Source organism: Kogia breviceps, chromosome 5 (genome assembly GCF_026419965.1).
Source record: "Kogia breviceps isolate mKogBre1 chromosome 5, mKogBre1 haplotype 1, whole genome shotgun sequence".
NCBI classification, from domain to species: Eukaryota; Metazoa; Chordata; class Mammalia; order Artiodactyla; family Physeteridae; genus Kogia; species Kogia breviceps.
Window position 1 is genome coordinate 16,312,642 of NC_081314.1, and position 24,902 is coordinate 16,337,543.

Genomic DNA, 24,902 nt, shown 5'->3' on the forward strand with positions numbered 1-24,902 from the left:
CTAAGATCCCACAAGCTGTGCAGTGTGGCCAAAAAGAAAATATTCCTGTGTTTTCTTTTTGTTAGTTTGTTTGCTCATTCATTCATCCATTTATTCATTCATACATGTCACTTTATTGAGGTATGATTCACATGTAAAAAGTTGTGCATATTTGGGCTTCCCTGGTGGCGCAGTGGTTGAGAGTCTGCCTGCCGATGCAGGGGACACGGGTTCGTACCCCAGTCTGGGAAGATCCCACATGCCACGGAGCAGTTAGGCCCGTGAGCCATGGCCACTGAGCCTGCGCATCCGGAGCCTGTGCTCCGCAACAGGAGAGGCCACAACAGTGAGAGGCCCGTGTAAAAAAAAAAAAAAAAAAAGCTGTGCATATTTAATGTATATAACTCATTGAATTTGGGGGTAAGTGTAGCCATATTTTGGCTATTGTGAATAATGCTGCAATGAACATGGGAGTGTGAGTATTTCTTTGACATCCTGATTTCAATTCCTTTGAATCAAAATCAAGAAGTGGGATTGCTGGATTATATGGTAGTTCTGTTTTTAATTTTTTTAATAAGAGGAAAACAAACAAGTTTATTAACATGTATACCTCATGGATACATGGGAGATTCCCCTTGGAAAATGAGTAACTCTCTTGGTTTTTTATTTTTTTGAGGAGCCTCCATACTGTTTTCCATAATGACTGTACCAATTTACATTCCCACCAACAGTGTAAAATGTTTCCTTCTCTCCACATCCTTGCCAACACTTGTTATCTTTTGTTACTTTTAAAAATAATAGCCATTCTGACAGGTATGAGGTGATAATCTCATTGTGGTTTGATTTGCATTTTTCTGCTGAATAATGATGATGAGCACATTTTCATATACCTGTTGACTATTTGTAGGTCTTCTTTGGAGAAGTGTCTATTCAAGTCTTTTGTCCATTTTTAATTGGATTGGTTTTTGCTGTTGAGTTATATGAGTTCCTTGTATTTTGGATATTAACTCCTTATGAGATACGTGGTTTGCAAATATTTTCTCCCATTTCATAGGTCATCTTTTCATCAGTTGATGGTTTCCTTTTCTGTAAAGAAACTTTAGTTTGTTGTAGCCCCATTTGTTTATTTTTGCTTTTGTTTGTTGCCTGTGCTTTTGGTATCACATCCAAAAATCATTGACAAGATCAATGTCCCTGTTTTCTTCTAGGAGTTTTAGGGTTTCAGGTCTTACATTTAAGTCTTTAATCCATTTTGAGTTGGCTTTTGTGTATGGTGTAAGATATTGGTCCAATTTCATTCTTTTGCATGTGGATATCCATTTTCCCCAACACCATTTACTGAAGAGACTATTCTTTTCCTATTTTGTATTCTGGGTGCCCTTGTTGAAGATTTGTTGACCATACATATGTGGTTTAATTTTGGATTTCATATTCTGTTCCATTGGTCTGTGTGTCTGTTTTTATGCCAGTACCATACTATTTTAATCACTGTAGCTTTGTAATATAATTTGAAATCAGGAAGTGATGCCTCTAGTTTGTCTTCTTGCTCAAGATTGGTTTGGCTATTTGGGGTCTTTTGTGCTTTCACATGAATTTTAGGATTTTTTTCTATTTCTGTGAAAAATGACATTAAAATGTTGATACGGTTGCTTTGAATATGTAAATTGTTTTGGGTAGTATGGGTATTTTAACAATAGTCTTCCAATCCATGAGCATGGGATATCTTTTCATTTATTTGTCCTCTACAATTTATTTAATTGACGTTTTATAGTTTGCACTGTATAGCTCTTTCACCCCTTGGATAAATTTATTCCTATATTTAATTGATTTTGATGCTATTTTAAATGGGATAGTTTTCTTAATTTCTTTTTTGGATAGTTTGTTTTTAGTGTAGAGAAATACAACTGATTTTTGCATGCTGATTTTGTATCCTGCAACTTTACCAAATTTGTTTATCCTAACAGGTTTTTTTTTTTTTTTTGGTGGAGTCTTTAGGATTTTCCATTTGTAAGGTCATCAGTCATCTCATCTGCAAACAGATAATTTTACTTCTTCCTTCCCAATTTGGATGCCTTTTATTTCTTTTTCTTGTCTCAGTGCTCTGGCTAGGACTTCCAGTACCATGTTGAATAAGAATGGTGAGAGTGAACATTCTTGTCTTGTTCCTGATCTTGGAGGAAAAGTGTTCAGCTTTTCACTGTTGAGTATGATCTTACCTTTGGGCTTGTCATATATATGGCCTTTATTATGTTGAGGTATATTCCTTCTATACACACTTTGATGAGAGTTTTTTTTATCATAAAAGGATATTGAATTTTGTCCAATGCTTTTTCTACATCTATTGAAATGATCATATAGTTTTATCCTTTATTTTGTTAATGTAGTGTATCACATGTATTGATTTGTATATGTTGAACCATTCTTGTATCCTGGGGATGAATCCTACTTGATCATGTTGTATGATCCTTTTAATGTGCTTGTATTTTGTTGAGTATTTTTGCGTCTATGTTCATTAAGGATATTGGCCTATAATTTTTTTTCTTGTAATATCCTCTGGCATTTGACAAGGGTAATACTGGCCTCATAAAATGTGTTTGGAAGTTTTTTCCTCTTCAATTTTTGGGAAGAATTTGAGAAGAATTTGCATTAATTCTTTAAACATTTGGTAAAATTTACCAGTGAAGCCATCCAGTTCTGGGATTTTCTTTAGTGGGAGGTTTTTGACCACTGATTCAATCTCCCTACTCATTATTGGTCTGTTCAGATTTTCTATTTTTTTATGATTCAGTCTTGGTTGGTTGTATGTTTCTAGGAACTTGTCTATTTTTTCTAGGTTATCCAATTTATTGGTGTGTAACTGTTTATAGACATCTCTTGTAATCCTTTGCATTTCTGTGATAACAGTTGTAGTGTCTTCTCTTTTATTTCTGATTTTATATGTTTGAGACTTCTCTCTTTTTCTTAATCTAGCGAAGGATTTGTCAATTTTGTTTATCTTTTCAAAAACTAACTCTTACTTTTGTTGATCTTGTCTATTGTTTTTCTATTCTCTATTTCATTTATGTCTATCTACTCTTTATTACTTCCTGCCTTTTGCTAACTTTGGGTTTAGTTTATTCTTCTTTTTCTAGGTCCTAGGGGTATAAAGTTAGGATATTTATTTGAGATCTTTCCTTTTTCTTAATGTAAAATTTTATGACTGTAAACTTCCCTTGCAGAACTGCTTTTGCTGCATCCCAGAAGTTTTGGTATGTTGCGTTTCCATTTTTGTTTGTCACAAGTTTTTTATTCTTTTGCTTCTCTTTTGATTTCTTCTTTGTTCAGGAATGTATTGTTTAATAGCTACACATTTGTAAATTATCCTGTTTCTCTCCTATTATTGATATCTAGTTTCATAGCATTGTGGTTGGAAAAGATTAACTTGATATGATTTCAAGCTTAAATTGGCAAGACTTGTTTTGTGGGCTAATGTGTGATCTGTCCTGGGGAATGTTCTTTGGGCATTTGAGGAGAATGTGTACTCTGCTACTTGGATGGGATGTTCTATGTATGTCTGTTCAGTACACTTGGTCTATAGTGCTGTTCAAGTCCATTGTTTACTTATTGATTTTCTGTCTGGATGATATATCCATTGTTGAAAGTGGAGTATTAAAATCCCCTACTATTACTGTATTACTATCTATTTCTCCCTTCAGTTCTGTTAATATTTGCTTTATATATTTAGGTGCTCCTATGTTGGGTGAGTATATAGTTGTCCCTCAGTATCCATTCATAGGAGATTGGTTCCAGACCCGGTATGGATACCAAAATTCTCAGATACTCAAGTCCCTTATGTTTTGCACATCCTCCCATATACTCTACATCATCTGTAGATTACTTCTAATTACTTATAATACCTAATACAATGTAAATTCTATGTAACTAGTTGTAAATATTGTAATACAATGTAAATGCTATGTAAATAGTTGCCAGCATGAGGCAAATTCAAGTTTTGCTTTTTGGAATTTCCTGGAACTTTTTTCCAAATATTTTCAATCCATGGTTGGTTAAATCCATGGACGTGGAATATACAGATGTTGAACCTATGGATATGGAGGGCTGACTGTATATTTACAGTCGTTATATCCTCTTGATGAATTGATCCCTTTATCAATATGTAGTGACCTTCTTTGTCTCTAGTAAGTTTTTGACTTAAAGTTATTTTGTCTGATATAAGTGTAGGTACCCTGTTCTCTTTTGTTTACCATTAGCATGAAATGTCTTCTCTCATCCCCTCAGTTTCAGCCTATGTGTGTCCTGAAAGCTAACCTGAGTCTCTTGTACGCAGCACACAGTTGGATCTTTTTTTAAAAATCCATTTCGCCACTTTTGATCTTTTGGTTGGAGAATTTAATCCATTTAAATTTAAAGTAATTACTGATAGGTAAGGATTTTCTATTGCCATTTTGTTAATGGTTTTCAGACTGTTCTGTAGTTACTTTGTCCCTTTCTTTTCCTCTTGCTGTCTTCATTTGTGAATTGATGATTTTTCTGTCATGGTATGCTTTGATTCCTTTATCTTTGCATATCTGCTACAGGTTTTTTCTTTGTGATTAGTATTAGATTATATAAAACATCTTATATTTACAGCACTCTGCTTTAAGCCAAAAACAACTTAACTTTGATTGCATACAAATAGTCTACACTTTTACTTTTCCTCCTCCACACCTTCCACTGCCCACAAGCTAGCCAGTAGGATCTAAAGCTGGTGTTGAGATCCGTATGCCAGTACCAAAAACCGAGTCAGCTGTGCTGATTCCCTCAGTTCTGGGTGGGGTGAGGCAGAAGTGGGCCTCCTGGGCAGCATCCTTCAAGGCTGGGGCAGTTGGGTGCTCACTTGCTCTCACTTTCCCCATGGGAGAGATTGTGGGCTGAGTGGGTCTCTCTTGGCATTGAACTGTGCCGCCTTGGGTGAGGGGTGACACAGGTGAGGTGAAAACTGTTCTTCTTCCCCTCTTCAGTGTGTCTATTCTTTGGTTTTTTTGCTTCACCGAGGTGCTGGGACCTCTCAGCTGGATTCCCAGTCTCCCATAAAGGTCTCATCTGTGGGTGTTTTGAGAGCTGAAACCTCGTGGTCCATCATCTTGCTGACGTCACTTACATGTTTCAAGTTGAAATCTTTGACCACCTAGAATTTATTTTCGTTTAAGATATGAAATAAGCATCCAAGTTCATATTCTTTTTTCAGGCAGTTAACTACTTGTTTGAACACCATTTGTCAATAATCCATCTTCCCCCAGACTAAGATTCCATTTTTTCCCCCATCTTTGTCTGGGTTTTCTACTACTCGTGTAGCTTTATAGTATATTTTAATATCTAGAGGGGCTCACTCGATAAGCATTTAATCTTTTTCAGAAAACAGAATGGAAGAGAAAAATGAAGGCATTGCAGGAAGAGCATGCAGCTCAGAAGAGAGAGGTAGGTCTCACTGGGCCATTTTGGGGAGCCTGGTTTCCCACGACCTCCTCTCATCCTTCAGCTTCCCATCCTTCGGCACCCCCGCCCCCTTGAACTGGTTGGCAGATAATAATTTTTTGCTGATACTGTTCCTGGCTGCTGACCCCCATCAATACACAGAGGGGTCGGCCACCCAGACAGCAGCTTCCCTGGCAGGGAGCAGGGGCCTCCAGGTCTTCTCTTATGAATCCAACACATCCTTTCTCTGTGATTTCCTCTGCAGTGACCCTGTAAGGTGCTCCAAGAAGGGTTGTGATGTAAAACTCAGCGAGCTGCCTGGTCATTCTGTGTTTGGGTCCTCCTCTGAAACTCCAACCAGGAGAGACCCCGGTGGCTGTGGACCTCGGTGATAATTCACGGGCAGCTCAAATAGAAGGGTTCAGACACTGAGACCAGTGGACAGATAGCAGCAGGCGTCAGGGCAGAGAAAACAGCTTCTCTAAAAATGTCCCTGACGAGGAGGCAAGTGGAGGAGGAAGCCGGTTAACAGGAGCCCCAGGTTCTTCTGCAGAAAGCTCAGAAGGTGAAGGTGCTTAGGTCTGAGTCTGGCTCAGGATGGATTCCCCCCGTTCCAGTAATTCCCATCTGATGGGTTTATCTTATCTGAAACATTTAAAAATGGGAAATGCATTCAAGTTTGTTCCAAAAGCAGAAGAACTATATTAAGATACATGGAGTAAAGTCTCACTTCCGCTCCGTTTCCATCTACCTGTCCCCGCCACCCACCCCACAGGTGACCACTTTATTGCTTTCTTGTATTCTTCTAGAGGTTCTTTATGCAAAAATAAACAAATAGCGTCATTTTCTCTCTGCTCTTACATCAGAGGTTTTATTTAAAAATAGTGTCATTTTTCTCTCTGCTCTTAGACCGCATCTCCTTCACCTTTTGTCTTCACCTAAAAACATCCATTTGACGATTTTCAAATGACCTCAACTTACCTGACTGTCCTTCAGTGGGTGGCACACCTGACAGGGAGCCTTTTGCCCTGACCTTAGGGGCCTGCATTCAATTCTCACTTCTCCTCAGGCACCACTTGAAATGTTCTCAAATGGGAAGGAAGTCAGTGTTGTTAGAAAGCCACCTGGAAAAAAAAAAAAAAGAAATCCACCTGCCCAGGTCTGGAAACACTCCACCTGCTTCAGGTGAAACCCCGACCAGAGTTTGCCTACAGGTGCAGGCCCTGCAGGCACTGGGCACTCAGAGGTCCCCGCAGACATGTGACTGACCGACCATCCTGTGCCACCAGCTGCAGGAGCAGAACGAGAGGCTCCAGGCCTCCCTGTCTCAGGATCAGAGGAAAGCAGCTATCCAGGCCCAGCGCCAGATCACTGCCCTTCGCGCCCAGCTCCAGGAACAAACCAGGCTCATCGCCTCCCAGGAGGAGATGGTAGGTGTGTACCTCCTCCCAGCCAGGACCTGGAGCCCTAGGACTCTTTTCTGCAAGGATTTCCTTAGATTCTTCTGGACTTATCAACACTAGTCTCATTAGTCAGACTCTTTGAGGAGAGAGAAGAGTCCTCAGATTTTTTTTCTTTCTTTTTTTTTTTTTTTTTTTTGTGGTACGCGGGCCTCTCACTGTCGTGGCCTCTCCCGTTGCGGAGCACAGGCTCCGGACGCTCAGGCTCAGCGGCCATGGCTCATGGGCCCAGCCGCTCCGCGGCACGTGGGATCTTCCCGGACCGGGGCACGAACCCGTGTCCCCTGCATCGGCAGGCGGACTCTCAACCACTGCGCCACCAGGGAAGCCCGAGTCCTCAGATCTGAGGGGCAGAAAGTGATGAGGATGCTGAAAACGTGCCTGCTGTCCTGTGTTAGTGGGTTCACGGTACCACCAGAGACCGTATGAGGGCCAGCACCTGCTTGATACTTTGCTTATTCCTCCGTGTAAGCCTCAGGGCTGCCCTTCAAGGCAGACATTACCTTCTCCCCATCTTCATTTGACAGATGATGAAACAGGCAGGAGAAGTTAAGCACCTCGCTCGAGTCCACACGGGGCACGTTATAAATGACAGGGGTGAGATTCAACCCTCCAGGCAGGTGGAATGCAAAGCATGTGCCCCTTTCACTGTGTTCTCAGACGTCATTTCTTAACTAATTCCTTTTTCATAAATTGACTGCCTCTGATGAAGTTGTCAGGTAAACTAGTGTGATGAAAAGGCGTCACTCACTAAGCACCCTCTCCTAGAACTGGCCCCTGTGACCCTTCAACTAATGCAGATCACTGTCTGCCCAGCCTGGGCTCAGCTCCCCCATCTGAGCCCCAGGTCGGTGGAGACGAGTATCTATCCCCAGCTGGGCCCTCCTGTGGCCTCAGGTCCTTTGCCATGGGTCTGATACCACCCTCCACACAGCTTCCCTGGGCTGAGCACCCATTTTTTTGTCACTGTCTAATCCACTGTTCCTGTACCTCTTGCTATTCGTGCCTTTCTGTTCTCCCAGCTATACTTCACCATCAACATATCTTATTAACCCATGGCCCTGCTGCTTTTCTTTTTACTGTTTCTCCCCCAACACACTTAACTCTTCGCAGCTCTGGCCGCCTCAGGTCCAGTCTGGAGGTTTCCTCCTTATGTTACTCAGAACTCTTGTTTGCACATGTTTCAGTTAGGAACCCACTGGCTAAACATAGCAGAATAGGTTAACAGGGGTTTATTTTTATTGTAACACCAAAAGAGGTGACAGTTGATGGCCTTGGTTTAGCTGCAAGATTATGCCATTGGAAACCCAGACTCTGTTTTTTTTTTCTTTTTTTCTTTTTTAAAATTACCATCTTCAGCATATTGACTTTTGTTCTCATGCTTGACTCTCATAGTTGCAAGATGGCTGCCATAGCCCCAACCATCACAGTCACATCCAATGGAAACAGTTGATGAAAAGGCTCTTTCCCAAGACTTCTACTTATATTTTGCTGTTCAAAGCTGTGTTATATGGGCAACTGTAGTTGCAAGGAAGGTTAGAAAGGGAATAATTAGTTTTATACTTTCTAGGGTAGAGGTAAGCAAAGGAGGAATAGTTAGAAATGGACGTTGGATGAGTCCTTCATCAGTAGGTAATGAAAAACAACTCAAGCCTAAGCAAAAGAGGGGATTTCTCATAAGGGTAGACAGGGTGTCTCAGAGAGCTCGAGGCAGGAGTGCAGCCAAATCTAGGAATAAACTGGGACCAGAGACATGAGTGTAGTCAGGAGTTTTCCTCTGCTGTGTGTCTCTGTTCCTTTCTCTGTATCTGCTTCGATTTTTTCTTTTACTCAAGGTCAGCTTCCACCCCATGTCTGCCCTACATGGCAAAACAAACAAGCAAACAAATAAACAGTGACAACCCAAACTCAAACCAGCTGGCTGGCAAGAGCTCTTGAATTCACATGTTACCAGTCCAGAATTCTCTGCCCAAACCTGGCTGTGGTGTGGGGGACTCAGTGCCACAAGGGGCTGTCCTGTCTGCCACTATGTGGAAGGAGGAAGAAGAAGCACTTCCTGGAAAAGAGAGGTTGAGCAGAGAGTCGGTGACTGTCCACATCATGCCTCCTCCCTCCCATGGGGCACTCAGCTCAGATGCCCACATCGCAGGAGGGGAGCCTCCCTTGCCCTGGCTGATTTCCACCAATTATACCGACAGTACTGCCCGTGTGCCTGCCCCCCTCTGCTTGCATGGGGCTGCTGCCCTTCAAACCACAGTCCCTCTCTGAAGAGGGGCATTCTTGTCTCCGCACCAAGGGACAGTGGAGCATGGTGCCATCTTGGTTGCTGCTGTTCACCCTTGGTGCCATTGAGGGGCTGGGGCAGAGTACTCTGAGCTCCCTCCAGTTCCCCGTGGTTGGCATGGAAACACTGGCCGTCCCTTCTTCACAGAACTAGGCAGAGCCACCGCTCACAGCAGAGTCCCCTGCTGGCTGTAACCTGCTCTCTTCCACATCTTTGCAGATCCAGACCATGTCTCTCAGGAAGGTGGAGGGTAAGTCTGTACGGGGAGGTTTGTAACAATCGTGGCTGTCGTCTTGGCCTCTCCTGTCTCTTGTCCCCCACCCGTCAATGTATAGGACGAAGCTGATGGCAGCAGCTCAGGGACCTGTAGTGTCAGGCTCTCTGGCTGGGTGGGGGAGGGTGAGAAGACGTTTGTTTCTGGGACAGACAGGGCTCCAGCCCAGGTCTGCGCTGAAGGCGTACCATGCAGCTGGCAGGGTTTCTTGCCTGGCCTGCTCTTCTCTGTAGGACGATGGAGACGTGAGGTGGGAGCGGGGACTGAGGATGTTGGGGGCAGTGATGGATGGAGCAGGCAGGGCCCCTGAACAGGCTCTTTCTAATTCACCATGCCTGTGATTCAGTTCCATCCAGCTTTACCTCGTTTCCAGCTTGTAGCGAGCTGACCCCAAATCTCTGCGAATCCGTGTGAATGTGGCCCGTCTGGAGTGTATGCCCTCCTCCTCTTTGATACTCGGCGTGCCGGTGTGCGTGCTTGTGTGTGTCTGACAGACACAGGCGCTGGCGTCTAAAGGTCGACAGCAACCTACAGGGGGACCGCTCCTGCTTATGAGACCTGACCCTTCTACTGCACCCCGCCTCCGCTGCCCTGTGCCTGTAGCTTCCCTTCTGCCTCTCCTTGCAGACCCACACATCTCCCACGTCCCCTACCTCGAGGCTAGACATTTCTTTCCCAGCCTCGCAGCCAGTTCAGAGAGGCGCTATTCCGATGGCCTTGATCTCCTGGGTGCTGGGGCTGGGGTGTGTGCCATTAATAGGAGCTGTGTGCCATGGACTTCAAATCCATTGTCCCCATGATTTAACATGGGGTGGGTATTATTGTCCTCACTTTCTGGATGAGGAGCCTGAGGCTTAGAGAAGTTCAAGGACTTACCGTGTCCTGTGCAGCTAGCTAGGGGGCAGAGCTGGAATGTGGACTCTGATCTTTCTGCCTCCAGGGTCCGTGGTTGTGACCGCTGCCCCATCCTGCCTCTCTCTGCTAGAGAACCGACTCGGGGGCTTGCTGTGTCTGACCAGCACTCACACGCTGTCCTGTGCTTTTCTCTAAGGCGGGGATGGGGTCCAAGGCATTGGAGACACTAAATGCTCCTGCTTTCCTCAGGGATCCGCAAGGGCCCGAAGGCTGTGGACACAGAGGAGGACTCTTCCGAGGAAGGTGAGGCTCCATTTTCTTCCCTGGGGGCTGCCCTCTTCATTGTTTAGTTTGTCCCTACTTAACTGGATCTGGCTACCTGAGGCTGGGGCAAGGGAACTAGGGACATGAAATAAATTTTTCTTAAGCACTTTGTGCTTGCCAGGCACATTACACACAGGTACTAACGTGCAGCCTGCTCGTTCACCCAGGCTCAGAGAGGGTCAGTGACTTTCCCAGAGTCACAGAGCCAGCAGGGGGTGGAGTCAGGATTTGGTGCGGTGTCTGCTGCATAGCCTGTCCCTGGTGCCTGCCCCACCGCTTGCCTGGTACTACCCAGAGCAGTGGATGCAGCCTCCCTGCGCTGGCTTAAAATGACCTTTGTGGTTTTATTCTGCATGGCGAGCGTGCTGCAGACAGATCACACAGGACCTAACTGATGTGCAGGAATCCTCCTCAGCGCCCTCTAGAGAGCCCTGGGTACCTGCTGCTTTTATTCACTCCGTTTGCCGAGCTCTCAACCAGATGTTTCCAGGGAATGCAAAGGAGAAGTGAAAAAGACTCTCTTGAGAGGGTCAGGGAGAAGGAGCTCCCAGGAAAGATCAGAGAGCTCACAGCCAACCTGCTGACCAGGCCTGCCTGCCCAGCCAGGCTGTGATGTGACAATCCCAGAGCAACCCAACAGGTGCACCCAGGAGAGGGTTTTATTGGTGTCACCAAATAGTTCATCGTGGGGTGTTTTATAATGTAATAGTTTACTTTTGAGACAGTAATCTATGCTTTTGACCAAAAAAAAAAAAAAAAAGGAAGGAAGGAAGGAAGGGAGAAGGAAAGAAAAGCAAAAGGGTGCACAGTGAGAAGTAGGTCTCCCTACTGCCGGGCCATCCAGTCTCTGCCCAGAGATTCCGTTGTTAATGGTTTGTCACGCATCTTTCCAGAGATACTTGGTGCAAACACAGGCACATAGATGTATGCATTCTTTTCCTTTTTCCTAAACGGGAGCACAGAATACATATTTTTCTGTGGTTATTGCTTAACAACATATCTGGGAATTCATTTCCAATCCCTTTATATAGAGCTGCTGCATTAATTTTTCAGGACTTCGCAGCATTCCATTGGATGGATGAACCTAAATTTACCTAATCAGTCCTCTGCTACCTCCCTCCCCACCCAGTGCATTTAACCTTGGGATATAGTAGCAAAAAAATTAGAGTTACATGTAACCTTGAGTAACACAAGGTCCACAGTGGGGATGAACCAAATCCTCCAATGAGGGCATAGAGTTCGAGGAGGAGGAGGCTGAGAAGGGCGAGTTAGGGACACCTCTCCCCACCCCCTCCATGCCCCATCCTGTTGCAGACAGGACCCAGACCTTTGTCAGGCTGTGCTGTACCTCTTCACTTGCTTGTCTACTTCTCCTAGTCCCAGACCAGCAGAGCAGTATCCCTTGGGAACTTATTAGAAATGCAAAATTTTCAAATTCTCAGCCCCGTGCCACACAGACTGAATCAGAACTTCTGGGGCAGGGCCCAGCCATCTCTGTCTGCAGCCGCCCTCCAGGGCATTCTTGGGCTTGCTCTAGTTGGAGGACCGCTGCAGGGGCCGCGGTTCTCTGCAACCGGCTGCACACTAGGAATCTCCCAGGCTGCCTGCAGCGCTCTGGAGGACCATGCCAGTCCCCCACTACCTAAATCACAACATGCGGTGAGGGGCGTCCCAGGCATCAGTAGTACTTAAAGCTCCACAGGTGATTTCAACATGCAGCCAAAATTGGGGCTCATGCCCTGTGCAAACTTTATGGAAGAGCGTCAACCCTGAGGGGCAGTGTGGGGCTTGTTAAAACACAGCTTGCTGGGACCTACCTCCAGGATTTTTGATTCAGTAGGTTGGACTGGGATCTGAGAAGCTGCCTTTCTAATAAGTGACAGGGGGTGCCGATGCCGTGGCTCACACTTTGGGAACCGCTGCTCTAGAACAGCTGGTTCTCAGACATGGCTGTTGTTAGGTCTGGGGAGCTTCACAAATAGATCTTAAGGCCTGGGGCCCACCCTCCGAGATTCTGATTTAATTAGCTTGGGACGGAGCCCAGGTGATTCAGATAGGCAGCCAGGGTTAAGGCCATCACCTTGACCGTGAGCTCCTTGAGGGTTTTCTTTAGTGTCCTCAGCACTGGCCTGTTCAAGTTCCATATTACTTGTCAGTAAACGTCTACTGAGTGAATCAAAAGGCTGGTCCACCTGTAACCACAGTGGCCCCCGGCATTGGACCTGAAGAGCACTTCTGGGAGGCCTTCCCTGACTCAGCCAGGATGGCCCCTTTGTAGCAGGTATCACATTTCATTGTAATTGCTTATTTTGTTACCCTCTGGGTCGGTATTTCTCAAGGTGCAGTCTGTGGCTCACCTCCATCAGAATCATCTGGGCGAGTTAAAATGCAGGTTCCAGGGCCCTTCCCCAGACCTATGGCATCAGACTCTCTGGAGGATGGGGCCAGGGAATGTGCACTTCAAACCCAGGCAGTTCTGATGTATACGACTGGAGGAAGAACGCCTGATTTAGGCAGTAAAGCCGGGGGGAGCAGGGAGCTATCTGTCCACCATATACATCATGCATGTAAGCCAAATCATTATGTTGTACATCTTAAACTTATACAGTGCTGTATGTCAATTATATCTCAGTAAAACTGGGGCGGGGGGCGGGGGGCGCGAAGACCAGAGCCCAGGGAACAAACTGCTGTCAGGACTCAAGTGTGAGTCAAGAGCCTGAAATCTCTCAGTTAACCTGGGACAGGACCGAGCGAGATCTTGGAGGTCCAGACCGGCAGGGGATGAGGTTGCTGAAGGTGGGTAGGGGGTCTGCAGCAGTGGTTCCCAGGAGGAGAAGGACCCGGGGATGGACACTCAGAGGGGATTGGTGGCCCTGGGTGCACAGGCTGGAGACCAGGATCCCTGGCTGGGTGCGGTGTGGCTTTGGGAGTAGAGGTTTCGGGCACCCAGGCTGACCTTGGGGGTTGTCTTGTGCTGCAGAGCTGGAGGACTCCCGCAGCGGACAGCAGAAGGTGCTGGCAGCTCTCAGTCGAAACCCCACCTTGCTGAAGCAGTTCAGGCCAGTCCTGGAGGACACCCTGGCGGAGAAGCTGGAAGGCATGGGGGTAAAGCGAGTGAGTTCCAGGCCCACTGTGGCAGGGCCGGTACCTACCGTTTAGACACAGGGCATTCTTAAACCGACAAAGGCTCGATTGTTCTTTACATTGTAAGCTTACTCATCTTATTTGTTCCAGTGGGGCACCTTTGGTATCCAGGAAAATAAACCTGCCCAGCTGGCACTGTGGTCCCTTCTCTGTCTCCTCCAATGGCTTCCTGAGATGTCACCCTGTGTCCTGACTTCTCCGTGCTCTCCACTCGTTGCCTACTTTCTTCTGCGTCTCTATTTTGTTGTTGTTGTTCACATATTCAACAAATATTTACTGAGCACCTTTGTACTAGATGCTGAGAATACAGTGATGAATTAGACAGAACTGACCATTTTTTTCATGGAGTTTACAGATGGTAGGGAACTCAGGTATTAAACAATGATTGTCCAGAAATTTAATAACTTACCATTGTGAGAAATGCTCTGCAAGAGAGGTATTGGATGCTATAGGAATGAATAATAAGGGGATGTGCCTTAGCTTGAAGGTCCAGGTGTGATGGTGGACAGTATGTGGATATTACTTTGACAGATTACTCCTCTCCAATTGGATAGAGTCTCCGTGGAACTATCAAACAAGATGTTCCATCTTCTCCTGGACACAGGGACTATATGTGCCCCAAAGGACTGTGTCTCTGTTTCTGACAGAGGGAATTTAATTGGTTCAGCGTGGCCTTTGGAGGGGCCCCTTGGGTGAAGTGTCCGTCATCGGTGGCACACGTGGCCATGCCCACTCAGCTGGTGGCTGTGGGTGGAGCAGGCTCTGAACACTCTGGTACAAATTAGCATTTGAACACCATTGTCCCTACATGCCCGTGTTCAGCCAGAGAATGCATATTATCATGAAAGGCATTATTTTTGGCTGCGTTGGGTCTTCATTGCTGTACGCAGGCTTTCTCTAGCTGCGGTGTGCAGGCTTCTCATTGCGGTGGCTTCTCTTGTTGCGGAGCACGGGCTCTAGGCGCACGGGATTCAGTAGTTGTGGCACATGGGCTCAGTAGTTGTGGCTCGCGGGCTCAGCAGTTGTGGCTCACGGGCTCTAGAGCGCAGGCTCAGTAGCTGCGGTGCATGAGCTGATTAGTTGCTCCGTGGCATGTGGGACCTTCCCAGACCAGGGCTCAAACCCGTGTCCTCTGCATTGGCAGGTGGATTCTCAACCACTGCGCCACCGGGGAAGCCCAGTGACATCTATTATTAAAGAACACACCTTGTTATCAAAGCAGCTGAGCATCACATCATTGAGACTACTATGTGTATAGAGTAAAATAAGATAAAAAACAACAACAGACACCTAGGTTTAATTTAGCAAGGATGCCCCCTCTCACTGACTGTTTTCAACTACTGCTCAATCTAACTCTGGCCTTACGTTCAGACTTGATTAAACCATTTCTTTCTAATCGATGATTTCTCATGGGTTCTAGGTGGATGTCAAAAGCCCAAGCAAGTTCCAGTAGGTTTTGGAAGGGTCCCTGGCTTTGTTTTTTTGCAGTTGATGTTTTCAAACCTTGTTAGCCATGGAGGACAATGTGTCCAGCATAACGATAGTGCCTGGGGATACAAAAAAGAGCAAGCCGTGGTCTCCCCACCATAGGATTCAGTCAGGTGGTGGAGATGCATGTCCCACCTACACCTGTATGCTTGATGTCGATGGACTGGTGCGTAGCCCCTTTGCACCATCCTGCTGTGTGTGCTTTGCTGGGCCCACCTTGCTTTCAGCAGCCTGCTCGCCCTGCTGTAATGCTCAGCTCCTCTCCCAGAAGCACCAGCACTGATTCCAGTGACTCCCAGGCCAGCAGCAGCTTTGAGAGGCTTAGGGAAGGAGAAGGGGAACCCATCTCCAGGGGGAACCTCTGTGGTCTTCCAGGATGCAAAGGGAATCCCTGCTCACACCCTCCGACACCTGGAGTCCCTCCTGCGAGCCCAGCGGGAGCAGAAAGCGGGGAGGTTTTCTGAATTTCTGAGTCTGAGGGAGAAGCTCATCAAGGAAGCCAGCAGCAGAGTGAAGGAGGAGAGACAGTGGAACAGGGCCCCGGTGTCCCAGCCAGACGGCGAGGCTCCAGGTGAGCTGGCGAGTGGGCTTGCTCGGGGCTGTGACCTGCGAGGGTGCAGGCTTGTTTGCGTATAAAGGGGTGCGTAATCCCCCCGCCGACCGACATCCAGGGCTTTGTTCTGAAGGGCCAGACGACAGGGTCCTCCAAGATGGCTGAGTCCAAAAGTCTTCTGCTGGAAAAACAGAGTCTGTGGACGGGGTGGGGTGGGCACCAGAGTCCCGCAGGGAAGCAGAGGAGAACCAGGACCAGAGCCGTGCTCAGCCCTGAGCTGGCCCTGCTCCGACGCGCTGCCCCCTTCAGCAGCTTAGCTCTGCACTGCTTTACTTGCTTGGACCACAAGTTGAGCTTTGCCGCAACAGAGAGCAGCCCATTCTGTTTGTGGCTCTATAAACCAGGCCTGTCAGCACAGCGGCTGCAGGTGGAGGCAAGGATCCGTCAAGTGAACACTTGGCTCTGGGGCAGCGGTCGGGCCAGTTTGGCAGGCGGACAAGTCCTCAGGACTCAGATGTCCCCTGGGCCGGGTCCAGCCGCTGCTCTGTCCCTGGAATTTGTGGCAAGGAAAAGCCCTGTGGGTCTTGTGGAGGACTGAAGTATGCGGGCGAGGACCCTCCGCGCTCTGTCCTCAGGGCACGCAGGGAGCAAGGGAACTGTGTTCTTTGGCTCAGGAGCCCCCATCTCTAGATTCAGATCCACAGGCCGGGTGATGCCCCAGCTCCTTTCGGTCGTGGACGTGTGCAGCCAGAGGAACATCGCTTCTGCTGTCTCCTTGCGTCCAGGCAGGCCCCAACCTCAGCTCTCTATGCAAAGGAAGTTTCCAGAGTGTGGTCCACACATCCCTGGGGGCCATGAGGGTTGATTTTAGTTGGTACGTGACTCAATAATTTTAAGATTTAATCTTTATTTTTCTTCATGTACTTTGGAAAAATATTACTAACATAGCAATCCTGAGAGCTCATGGAAATTATTACTTGCATAAGTATGAAGTGGGTACTTTATGTTTAAAAGTGGTGTCATCTTATATAAAAATGTTAAATAGAGAACAGGACAGTTGCTTTGAGGATATGGTAAAAATTGTGTCGATGCTCCGGGAAACTCTGTCGTATTTGGTTTAAACTTCTGGCCTTAAAAGCTCTAAGGAAAGGATAGTTTTTAGTCTTGTACAGAAATCGCAGAGTGAAGGGTATTTGTCCTGGTTGCTAACCTGCCTTTCACGTAACCCTCTGCCTCAGATGCTCATGCATTCCTAATTTGTTTAATTGAGGGCAGTATTTACTGAGGTTGACCTGGGCCGGGGCCTGCTCCCTCAGCGGGAAACCAGCCAGGACTAGGTGATGTGACAGGGCCAAGCACAGGCTGGGGCAGCTCGGAGGAGAGGGGACAGGCCCCGAGGGAGGGTGAATGGAAGCCCCCTCTGAGTCCTGGTTTCCAAAAGAAGAGAAAGGTTTCTTGCTCTTAGAGGTGCTACCCTCCCCTCCAGTGCTTGGTCCCAAAGCCTGGAGTGGGAGCCTCCCCTGGCCCCCACCTTCTGTGTCCGCTTCCCTGGCCTTGGGTCCTGCCTTCTTCAGGGCCCGTCACTGACCTGTGAGATGAACACTGTTCTCTCGGCATTTCGTAGGCCTCCTTCCAGCTCTGCACCCACGTGTTCTCTTTCTAGGCCCCATGAGTGCTGTATGAAAGCTCACCTCCCGTCTCTGCTCAGAGTATGCCTCTTTTGTTTCGGGGCAAAGCTGCGGGGTGCAGCCAAGGCAGTGGCAAGAGCCCTAGATTTGGGGTGACTGACGACCTGGGTTTGCATCTGCCGCTGACTTCCATGGAATCGTGGGTCTTGAGCAAGTTCCTGAATCCCTGGAAGCCTGTCTGGGGCTAAATGGATGTTGGATGTAAAGTGCTTGGCTTGGTCTGTGCATAGTAACTGTAGCTGTTGTTATTTTTCCCTCAGCAAGTTCACCCTCCTTTCAGTTTACTCTTTCCTAGAAAGCCCACTTCTGTGTAAATGCATTGTCCGAGAGCTGTGCATTCTGAACGTCTTTTCGAACTTCGAACTACAGTAAGAACTGCATTTTATGCTGTGGCTTAGTCCACACGTGTAAGAGTTTGATGAAACAGTACTTACTCGGACTCCCTGTGATGCACTTTCTCTCCTCTTCTCTTCCCATAAAAAAACTGCCAATCCTGCGTTACTGCCCACCCCCTGTGATTCGAGAGCTGCAGGGGCTGTATCTAATTGCCTGCCTTAAGCTCTCCTGCACAAACTGAGTTCAGGGAGGCGGGTGTGTGGATCTCGATGGCCCAGGTGGTCCACCGGCGCCCTCTGGTGGCAGCAGGGCCTTCCTGCAGGGCTGCCTGCACTCTGGCAGCAGCCGCTTGGGTTGGGTAGAGAGGTGGCCTTGGCGAGGCCAGCTTCTAGAATTGTGTCGGGGGAGCTGCAAGACATGTTGGACCCTCTTCAGACCTCTTAAGACCTGCTGCCTCCCGCGGATCTCCCGAAACGATGCCATGACCCTGGAACACCAGCTGCTCTCTTGGTCTCTGATGAAACCATGGGTCCCGGCCCCAGGTCTGGCCAGCAGCAGGACACTTGGGGTGGGAAGTTATTAAATCCACTGTGATTATTACAGTACTCTGCACAGAGTGACTTGCCCATTTCCCGTGTGTGGAGCCTCTTTCTACATCCTCTCTGGCTCGAGGGCCCAGATGGGAATGCTCTGAAACTCACTCTTACCTGTATTTCTAGTCAAAAGCCAGCAGAGCACACCGGTCACCAAAGAGGCCCAGCCAAAGGCCAGGACCCTGCACGTGGCACAGTCATCCAAGCTGGCAGAGTCCCCCATGTCACCTCTTCAGAGCCGCCGTAACCATGGCCCGGGCCTGGCTCAGGGGCCCACCCCTACTCCTGGCTCCAGCGTGCCTGGACCCTCCAGCACCCCGGCTTCCCTGGGGTCCGGGCTGAGGTGAGCCGGGCTCTGCGCTCTCCCCGGGTCAGTGGTGTGGCTCCCGCCCTGTCCTGGGCCCCCAACAGGCTTCTGCAGACGGGGCGGCGGGGGCAGAGGCAGAAGTGAACAGGAAGGGCCTCAGGTGTGGTCCAGCCCTAGCTCCCATGAAGACACCAGGGTCCTTTGCTCCCAGCCAGGACACACCTACCCTCCCCTTACTCACCTGTCCCCAGGCCTCAGTTGCCACGCTGGAGGGGCTGGGTCTTCATCTGCTGACGGAGGAGCTGGTGTGGCTGCCACTGTCCAGATGACTCCTGGCTGGCGTCTGGGCCCAGGGAGGGAGCAGGGCAAACGAGACAAGCTTGCAAGTGGTGAAGTGTGGCGTTGAACGTCTTCCTTCCGGCCCCCACACCGCCCGTTTCTTCTTTTCCTCAGCAGTACGCCCCCGTTCAGTTCTGAAGAGGACTCGGAGGCAGATGCCGGCTCTCATGTGTCCTTCCAGCCCCCGAGGGTTCCTTCGAGGAAGGGGCCCCGGCAGCAGGATGACTGGGGCTGGTCTGACAGCGAGACCTCGGAGGGGAGCGCCCAGACGCCTGGCAAGGGCTCAGGTGGGCTGGCTTCCTCAGGAGAGGAAGGTTTGCTTATAAAAACGTTAAGAGGCTTGTAGCTTCTGGCTTCAGTTGCATTTTCTAGCCAAAGATGAAACAATATGGAACTTCTGTCTCTCCGAAGTCAGTAAGTGGAAGCGCTGGGGTGTAAGCCCAGCTCCATCTGCCAAGTCCACAGTGTCCATGGATTCTGCGGTACTTCATCTTGTCCACAGTGTGTTCCAGGCCTGCCAGTCCATCGACCACCAGAGCCAGATCTCTGGAGAAGTACCGACGACCTGCCAGGCGAGATGATAGGCTGTAAACATCTAGGAACCGGGAGTCTGGAGTCCTCGGACACGCTTCAGCCTCTGTCACTTGCTCCCTGCGTGTGCTTGTGTGAAGGGTTTCGGTTTCTTTGTTGTAAGATGAGGTTTCCGGACAAGATGGGTAATGAGGGGTGAGGTACACATTAGGCCCTTGACAAAAAGTTTTTGAACGAATCGATGAGCCGAGGGCTGTCGTAGCTCCGGACCTCTGTTCAGGCCCCAGATGTTTGAATCCTGGAAGTCCGTGGCTAGCTCCCTGCTTCTTGGCCAGTCCTGAGGTCTGGACATCCACCTTGCTCTCCCACGTCCCCAGAGTCCATTGGTAACGTAGGCACTGCTTAGCCCCCTTCGTGCGTGGAGTTCACAGAAGGCGTGTCTGGCCCGCAGCCCTCCTGTGCGAATTTATATCGATGATATTTCTTCGTTTCTCTGTGAAGGTGTTGGAGGGGGAACTGCACGTTAGTCTTGCAGTTCATGTACCAACTGAGCAGGGATTCCTCCCGGCCTCCCGTTGAGAGGAAAAGGCAGCTTCCTAAGCCTCTGTACCCAGCCGTGCCCTTAAGTGCACAGTACACTTACAGGATGTTCCAAGCACACGCTGGCCTGGGCCTCTCTCTCTGTTTGCCCCTCTTTTACTGTTTTTGCCCTTCCTTCTTCCTCTTGATCCTTTTCCATGCTCCCTTTATCCACACCAGAGCCTGGATGCGACCCGTAAGGATGATGCATTCAGACTCCGGGCTTTTCCCCCTGGTTGCCTTCCAGGAACATTGGTGCGGTCGATGGTCAGAAACCATGAGAAGCCTGCTGGAGCCGTCAGTCTGTTCTCCAAGCCCAGTGCCGGGCCACAGAGGGCTGCTGTGCCAGGAGGGAAGCCCCAGGTAGGCTGTAGGACCTTGGAGGCTGCCCTGCGATTCCCTACAGAGCCAGCTCTGAGTTTGGGCGCCTGGGGTGGGGGCTGAGGGAGGGTCCAGCGAGCGTCAGCCTGGGCCCTGGTGTGACACTGCGGGTGACCTCATTGTCCCCTCTGCCCTTGCACAGGTAGAGGGATGGCCACTTTCCAATGCTTGTTGTTTCATTATACGAACAACCGCTCAGTGGGTTGTGTCTCCGGGCCACTCACGCTCCCACTTTCTGCCTCTGATAGAGCCTGGACCCAGCTCTGTGTCTGGCTTCCTGCAGTAGCTGCTCTCTTCCGGCTCCGCCTCCTCCCACAGCCAACCCCTCCCCCTTCCCTCATGCCCCGAGGACCCCAGTGCAAGGCTGTGTGCAGAGCAGGTTGCTTCACAGGGTGGGGTGTTGGAGTAGCATCACACAGCACATTAGGCCACAACACACAATGGGGATTTTTTTTTTTCCTTTTGTGGTACGCGGGCCTCTCACCGCTGTGGCCTCTCCCACTGCGGAGCACAGGCTCCGGACGCGCAGGCTCAGCGGCCACGGCTCACGGGCCCAGCCGCTCCGCGGCACGTGGGATCTTCCCGGACCGGGGCACGAACCCGCGTCCCCTGCATCGGCAGGCGGACTCTCAACCACTGCGCCACCAGGGAAGCCCCACAATGGGGATATTTAGACTGAATATTCAAGGCCATTCCTCATCACTAAGAATGTCTTGATGGCCTTGCCTCTCTCAGGCTCCAGCTGCCATCGGATTTAGAACTCAGATGCTCAGCCTCCCAGACCATTCCCATCAGGACGTCCTCTTCTCTGCCCACCCCCCATCAGGGAGCAACTTCCATATTCCTGTTGCTGTCTTAGGCAGAAACATTTCGAGCTCTTGTTACTTTACACTCCTTTCTCAATCATAAAGATGCATCCTGGGATGCTATACTCCCCCAACCCCAAATACCTACCTTGTACTACATAATGTGTTTGGTTTCTTATGCAGCCCGTGTGTGTTTGCAAATAATGAGTCTAAAGGATTTTAAAAGTATTCACCCTTTTCCCATGTTGTGAAAGAACGCCGACAGCCCTCAGCAGATTGAGGCACTGCTCAGGGCCTGCTTGCCGCCCGGGCCCTGGTGCTTTCTGATTGGTTGGCCTTACGTTCCAGGCAGATGGCCTGGCCGCTGAGAGCTCTGGGGGGGTGGGGTGACCGTGGCTCCGGCTCCAGGACAGCCTGGGACCTTGGCCCACTCTGGGCTCCTCAGTTGGCCCCAGCCCAGACCCTTTTCAGGCCGAAAGATTCCTGGCACTTCGAGTTCCCCTCACGCTCCTATGGTCAGAGTGTTTCCCAGCCCCTAGAGAAGAAGTCTGTGGCAGGTGGGGTGGGCCTGTTGGCCCCTGGTGCATCAGCTCAGGAATTTGGAGAAGTTGAGGCTCTAGGCTTCCAGATCCGTCACTGTGGGCAGTTAAAAAATCTGGACAAAGTTTAAATTACAGCAAGAGCAACCTGCTCTGCTACAGGCCTCTCCAAGGAGCTTGCCTTGGTGTGGCCAGTGGAATTTCAGGGGTGTTTGCATTGCTGTGACCCCAGGTCTCTGAAGCAGGTTCTCAGGGAAATGAGAGGGCAGGAGGAGAAGCATCCCCCTCCTGCTTTCTTCCAAATCCGCATTTTGTCCCCACGTCCGTCCTGCACGTCCATCCTCCCTTGTCAGATGCATTTTCTTCTCCCCCTCCCCTCCCTGCAGCTTTCTGAAGAGGAGAGTGACTTGGAGATCTCTTCCTTGGAAGATCTCCCCCAGGACCTGAACCAGAGAGAGAAACCAAAGCCTTGTCTCGCTCGAAGCTCCCAGAGAAGATCGGTGCCAGCTCCTGGAGCCCTGGTCAGCCCAGGGTCCCTGGCTGGTGATCCTGCCCCGGAGCCTGGCGGCCAGAGGACCAGCCTTGTTGCCCAGCTGGGTGGGGCTGGCTCACGGTCCACCCCAACAGATGGGGCTGCTGGGCCTCTTGTCTTCACCAGTAACCGAGAGGTCTCCTCCCCTGGAGAGAAGCAGAGCAGAAGATGGATATGATCTCTCCTACCCCCTGTGAGGGGTGCTGGCAGTGCCCCTGGGTCCCAGGGCTTGAGAAAGGGTTGTAACAGGACCTCAGAGCGGCAGCATCCTTCCTCCACCTCCACGTTCACTCCAGACTGAAAGGAAACACCTGGTCCCTAGTCCGGAGCGTTTTGTAAACCTGCAGGAACACTGTAGAGATGGGTCTTTTATGGGGTCCTTTTGGGGACTTATGCCTGAGTCAGTCATTCACTGATTGACCCAAAGCCATTTACTGAGGTCCTCTAGCCTCTCACTGCTGAGTTGGGGTAGAGGCAGAGATGGGGGGTGAAAAGTACGGGGTCATAATCTGTTGACAGAGATTAGGATGCTATGGGAGCGCAGACAGAGCCTCCCAGTGCAGCCTGGGGTGACCTTGGAGAGATTCCCGGAGCTGGTGTCTGGCAGGGCCTGCTCGTGGGTGGGAGGGAAGGAGGGCCTCATATCCCCAAAGGACCACAAATTAAATTTTTTTTTTTTTTTTTTTTTTTTTTTTGCGGTACGTGGGCCTCTCACTGTGGTGGCCTCTCCCGTTGCGGAGCACAGGCTCCGGACGCGCAGGCTCAGCGGCCGTGGCTCACGGGCCCAGCCGCTCCGCGGCATGTGGGATCTTCTCGGACCGGGGCACGAAGTCGTGTCCCCTGCATGGCCAGGCGGACTCTCAACCACTGCGCCACCAGGGAAGCCCCACAAATTAAATTTTTGATATTATTTCTAAAATTAGGTTATGTATATAACTACTGTACTTTTTTAAATTTGAAAAGCGTTAATTTATTACATGTAAACCTTTAAATACAGCACAACGTTTCTCACTCTCTGGTATTTCTTCCAGTTTTTGGCCCTTTCGCAGGGGCTGGGTGGGGGCTGGAGCCATCTGTACCCCAACTGTGTCAGTTTAGGGCTTTTGGGGCGCAGTTGCCAAGATGGAGATAGGATTGCAGTCGGTTTGCTGGGGAGTCACAGCAGCGGAGGAAGCCGGATCGGGCAGGGAAGGCGCTCATGTGCAATGCAGGTCTGACCCCTGTGGGAGAAGGGAGAGCGGGAAGCAGGGGGAGCCCCAGACCCCTTTGCCTTGCGGCCGACCCCCCACCAGCCCTGTGGGAGCTCCAGAGCAAGCACTGCCCGCCAGGGAGTCCCCACTGGGCAGGAATGGCCAGGACCTCGTGCCCCCAGCCTGCTTGGCCGTTGGCTGGGGTGCCCAGGAGAGTGAGACCTAGTTGAACAGCCATTGTTTTCCCTAAAGGGAAACCCAGCCGTGCACCTCCAGGCCTCACGAGTAGAGGGAATAGCGTGATGAACCCACGTTCCCAACACCCAGTTTCAACCGTTATCAACTCGGCTCGTGGCCCGTCTTGCCTCACCTATCTCTCCCCACTACCTCGGGTCTGTCCGTCTCCCCAGCCCTCCATCCAGGCTTCTTTGGACCTCTGGGTGGTCCTGATACCTGGGCTAAACCCTGAAGTTCTAGCAGGAGGAACCAGGGGAAGTGAGGAGGAAAGGCACTGCAGAGGGCAAAGGGGATCTGGGGCAAAGGAGGCTTGGGGGTATCATGGTGCCGGGCTGTTCACTGAGGCCAGAGCCCAGCTTACGAAGGGCCTTACGTGGGACTCGTGGATCTCATACCTTTGAACAGCTGAGAAGGTGTACAACCAGGATCTCAGTGGCACGTGAGGAGGGGAAGGGACAGTGAGTGGGGAGTGGTGGGGGCAGTTCATCCCCCTCTCAGGGTTCTCCTGACAAAGTTATGCTTTCTTATTCACAGGCTTTGGGCAAGGAAGGTGTAAAAAGGTGCTTGCGGGGTCCCTCGCCACATGCTGGTTTCCCGTAGCTCTGAGTGCACTACGCTTGCCGGTCCCCCACATCACAATGCGCTCTGGGACCTCTGCTTTTCGGCCTCAGGGTTGTCTCTGGTGGGAGGCTGCACAGGCTACTTGCAGGTACAGCCTGCAACTGCTGGAGAGCTGTCTCTACCAGGGCAGCCCACACCCAAGGTGGAGTGGGAGTTGGTGAGTAATTGCTCCAGGCTTCCCATGCTTTGGTGGGACAGTTCTGAGGTTAATTCTGCAGTTTCTCAAAGTCCCCAGGGGGAGTGAATCCCAGTCTCCTGCAACAGTTACAATTTATTAACACACCCTTTATTGGCCTTCCTCCCTCTGGTTTCATTTTTCTCACCCTCTGGCTTCTGCTTCTTGGGAGCACCTCTGAAATAAATAAAACCTGTACCCGAGTCCTTGCCTCAGGCTCCGCTTGCAGGGGG

At 49.8% G+C, this 24,902-nt stretch overlaps 1 protein-coding gene across 5 annotated transcripts in view; it reads left to right on the forward strand.

Moving 5' to 3' along the window:
• Positions 1–23,100, forward strand: part of DZIP1L (DAZ interacting zinc finger protein 1 like) — a 48,754-nt gene extending 25,654 nt beyond the window's left edge. For 3 of the 5 annotated variants that reach the window (XM_067033721.1, XM_059065172.2, XM_067033723.1), the window contains 10 exons: positions 5,374–5,436; positions 6,723–6,863; positions 9,397–9,427; positions 10,556–10,609; positions 13,611–13,744; positions 15,638–15,833; positions 18,559–18,775; positions 19,193–19,365; positions 20,436–20,551; positions 22,301–23,100. In XM_067033721.1, the coding sequence (XP_066889822.1) occupies positions 5,374–5,436; positions 6,723–6,863; positions 9,397–9,427; positions 10,556–10,609; positions 13,611–13,744; positions 15,638–15,833; positions 18,559–18,775; positions 19,193–19,365; positions 20,436–20,551; positions 22,301–22,624 (1,449 nt within the window). In that variant the 3' untranslated portion in view covers positions 22,625–23,100. The remainder of the gene's footprint in view (positions 1–5,373; positions 5,437–6,722; positions 6,864–9,396; positions 9,428–10,555; positions 10,610–13,610; positions 13,745–15,637; positions 15,834–18,558; positions 18,776–19,192; positions 19,366–20,435; positions 20,552–22,300) is intronic. The other 2 variants (XM_067033722.1, XM_059065170.2) reach the window with 2 other exon arrangements.
• Positions 23,101–24,902: the final 1,802 nt, after the last annotated feature.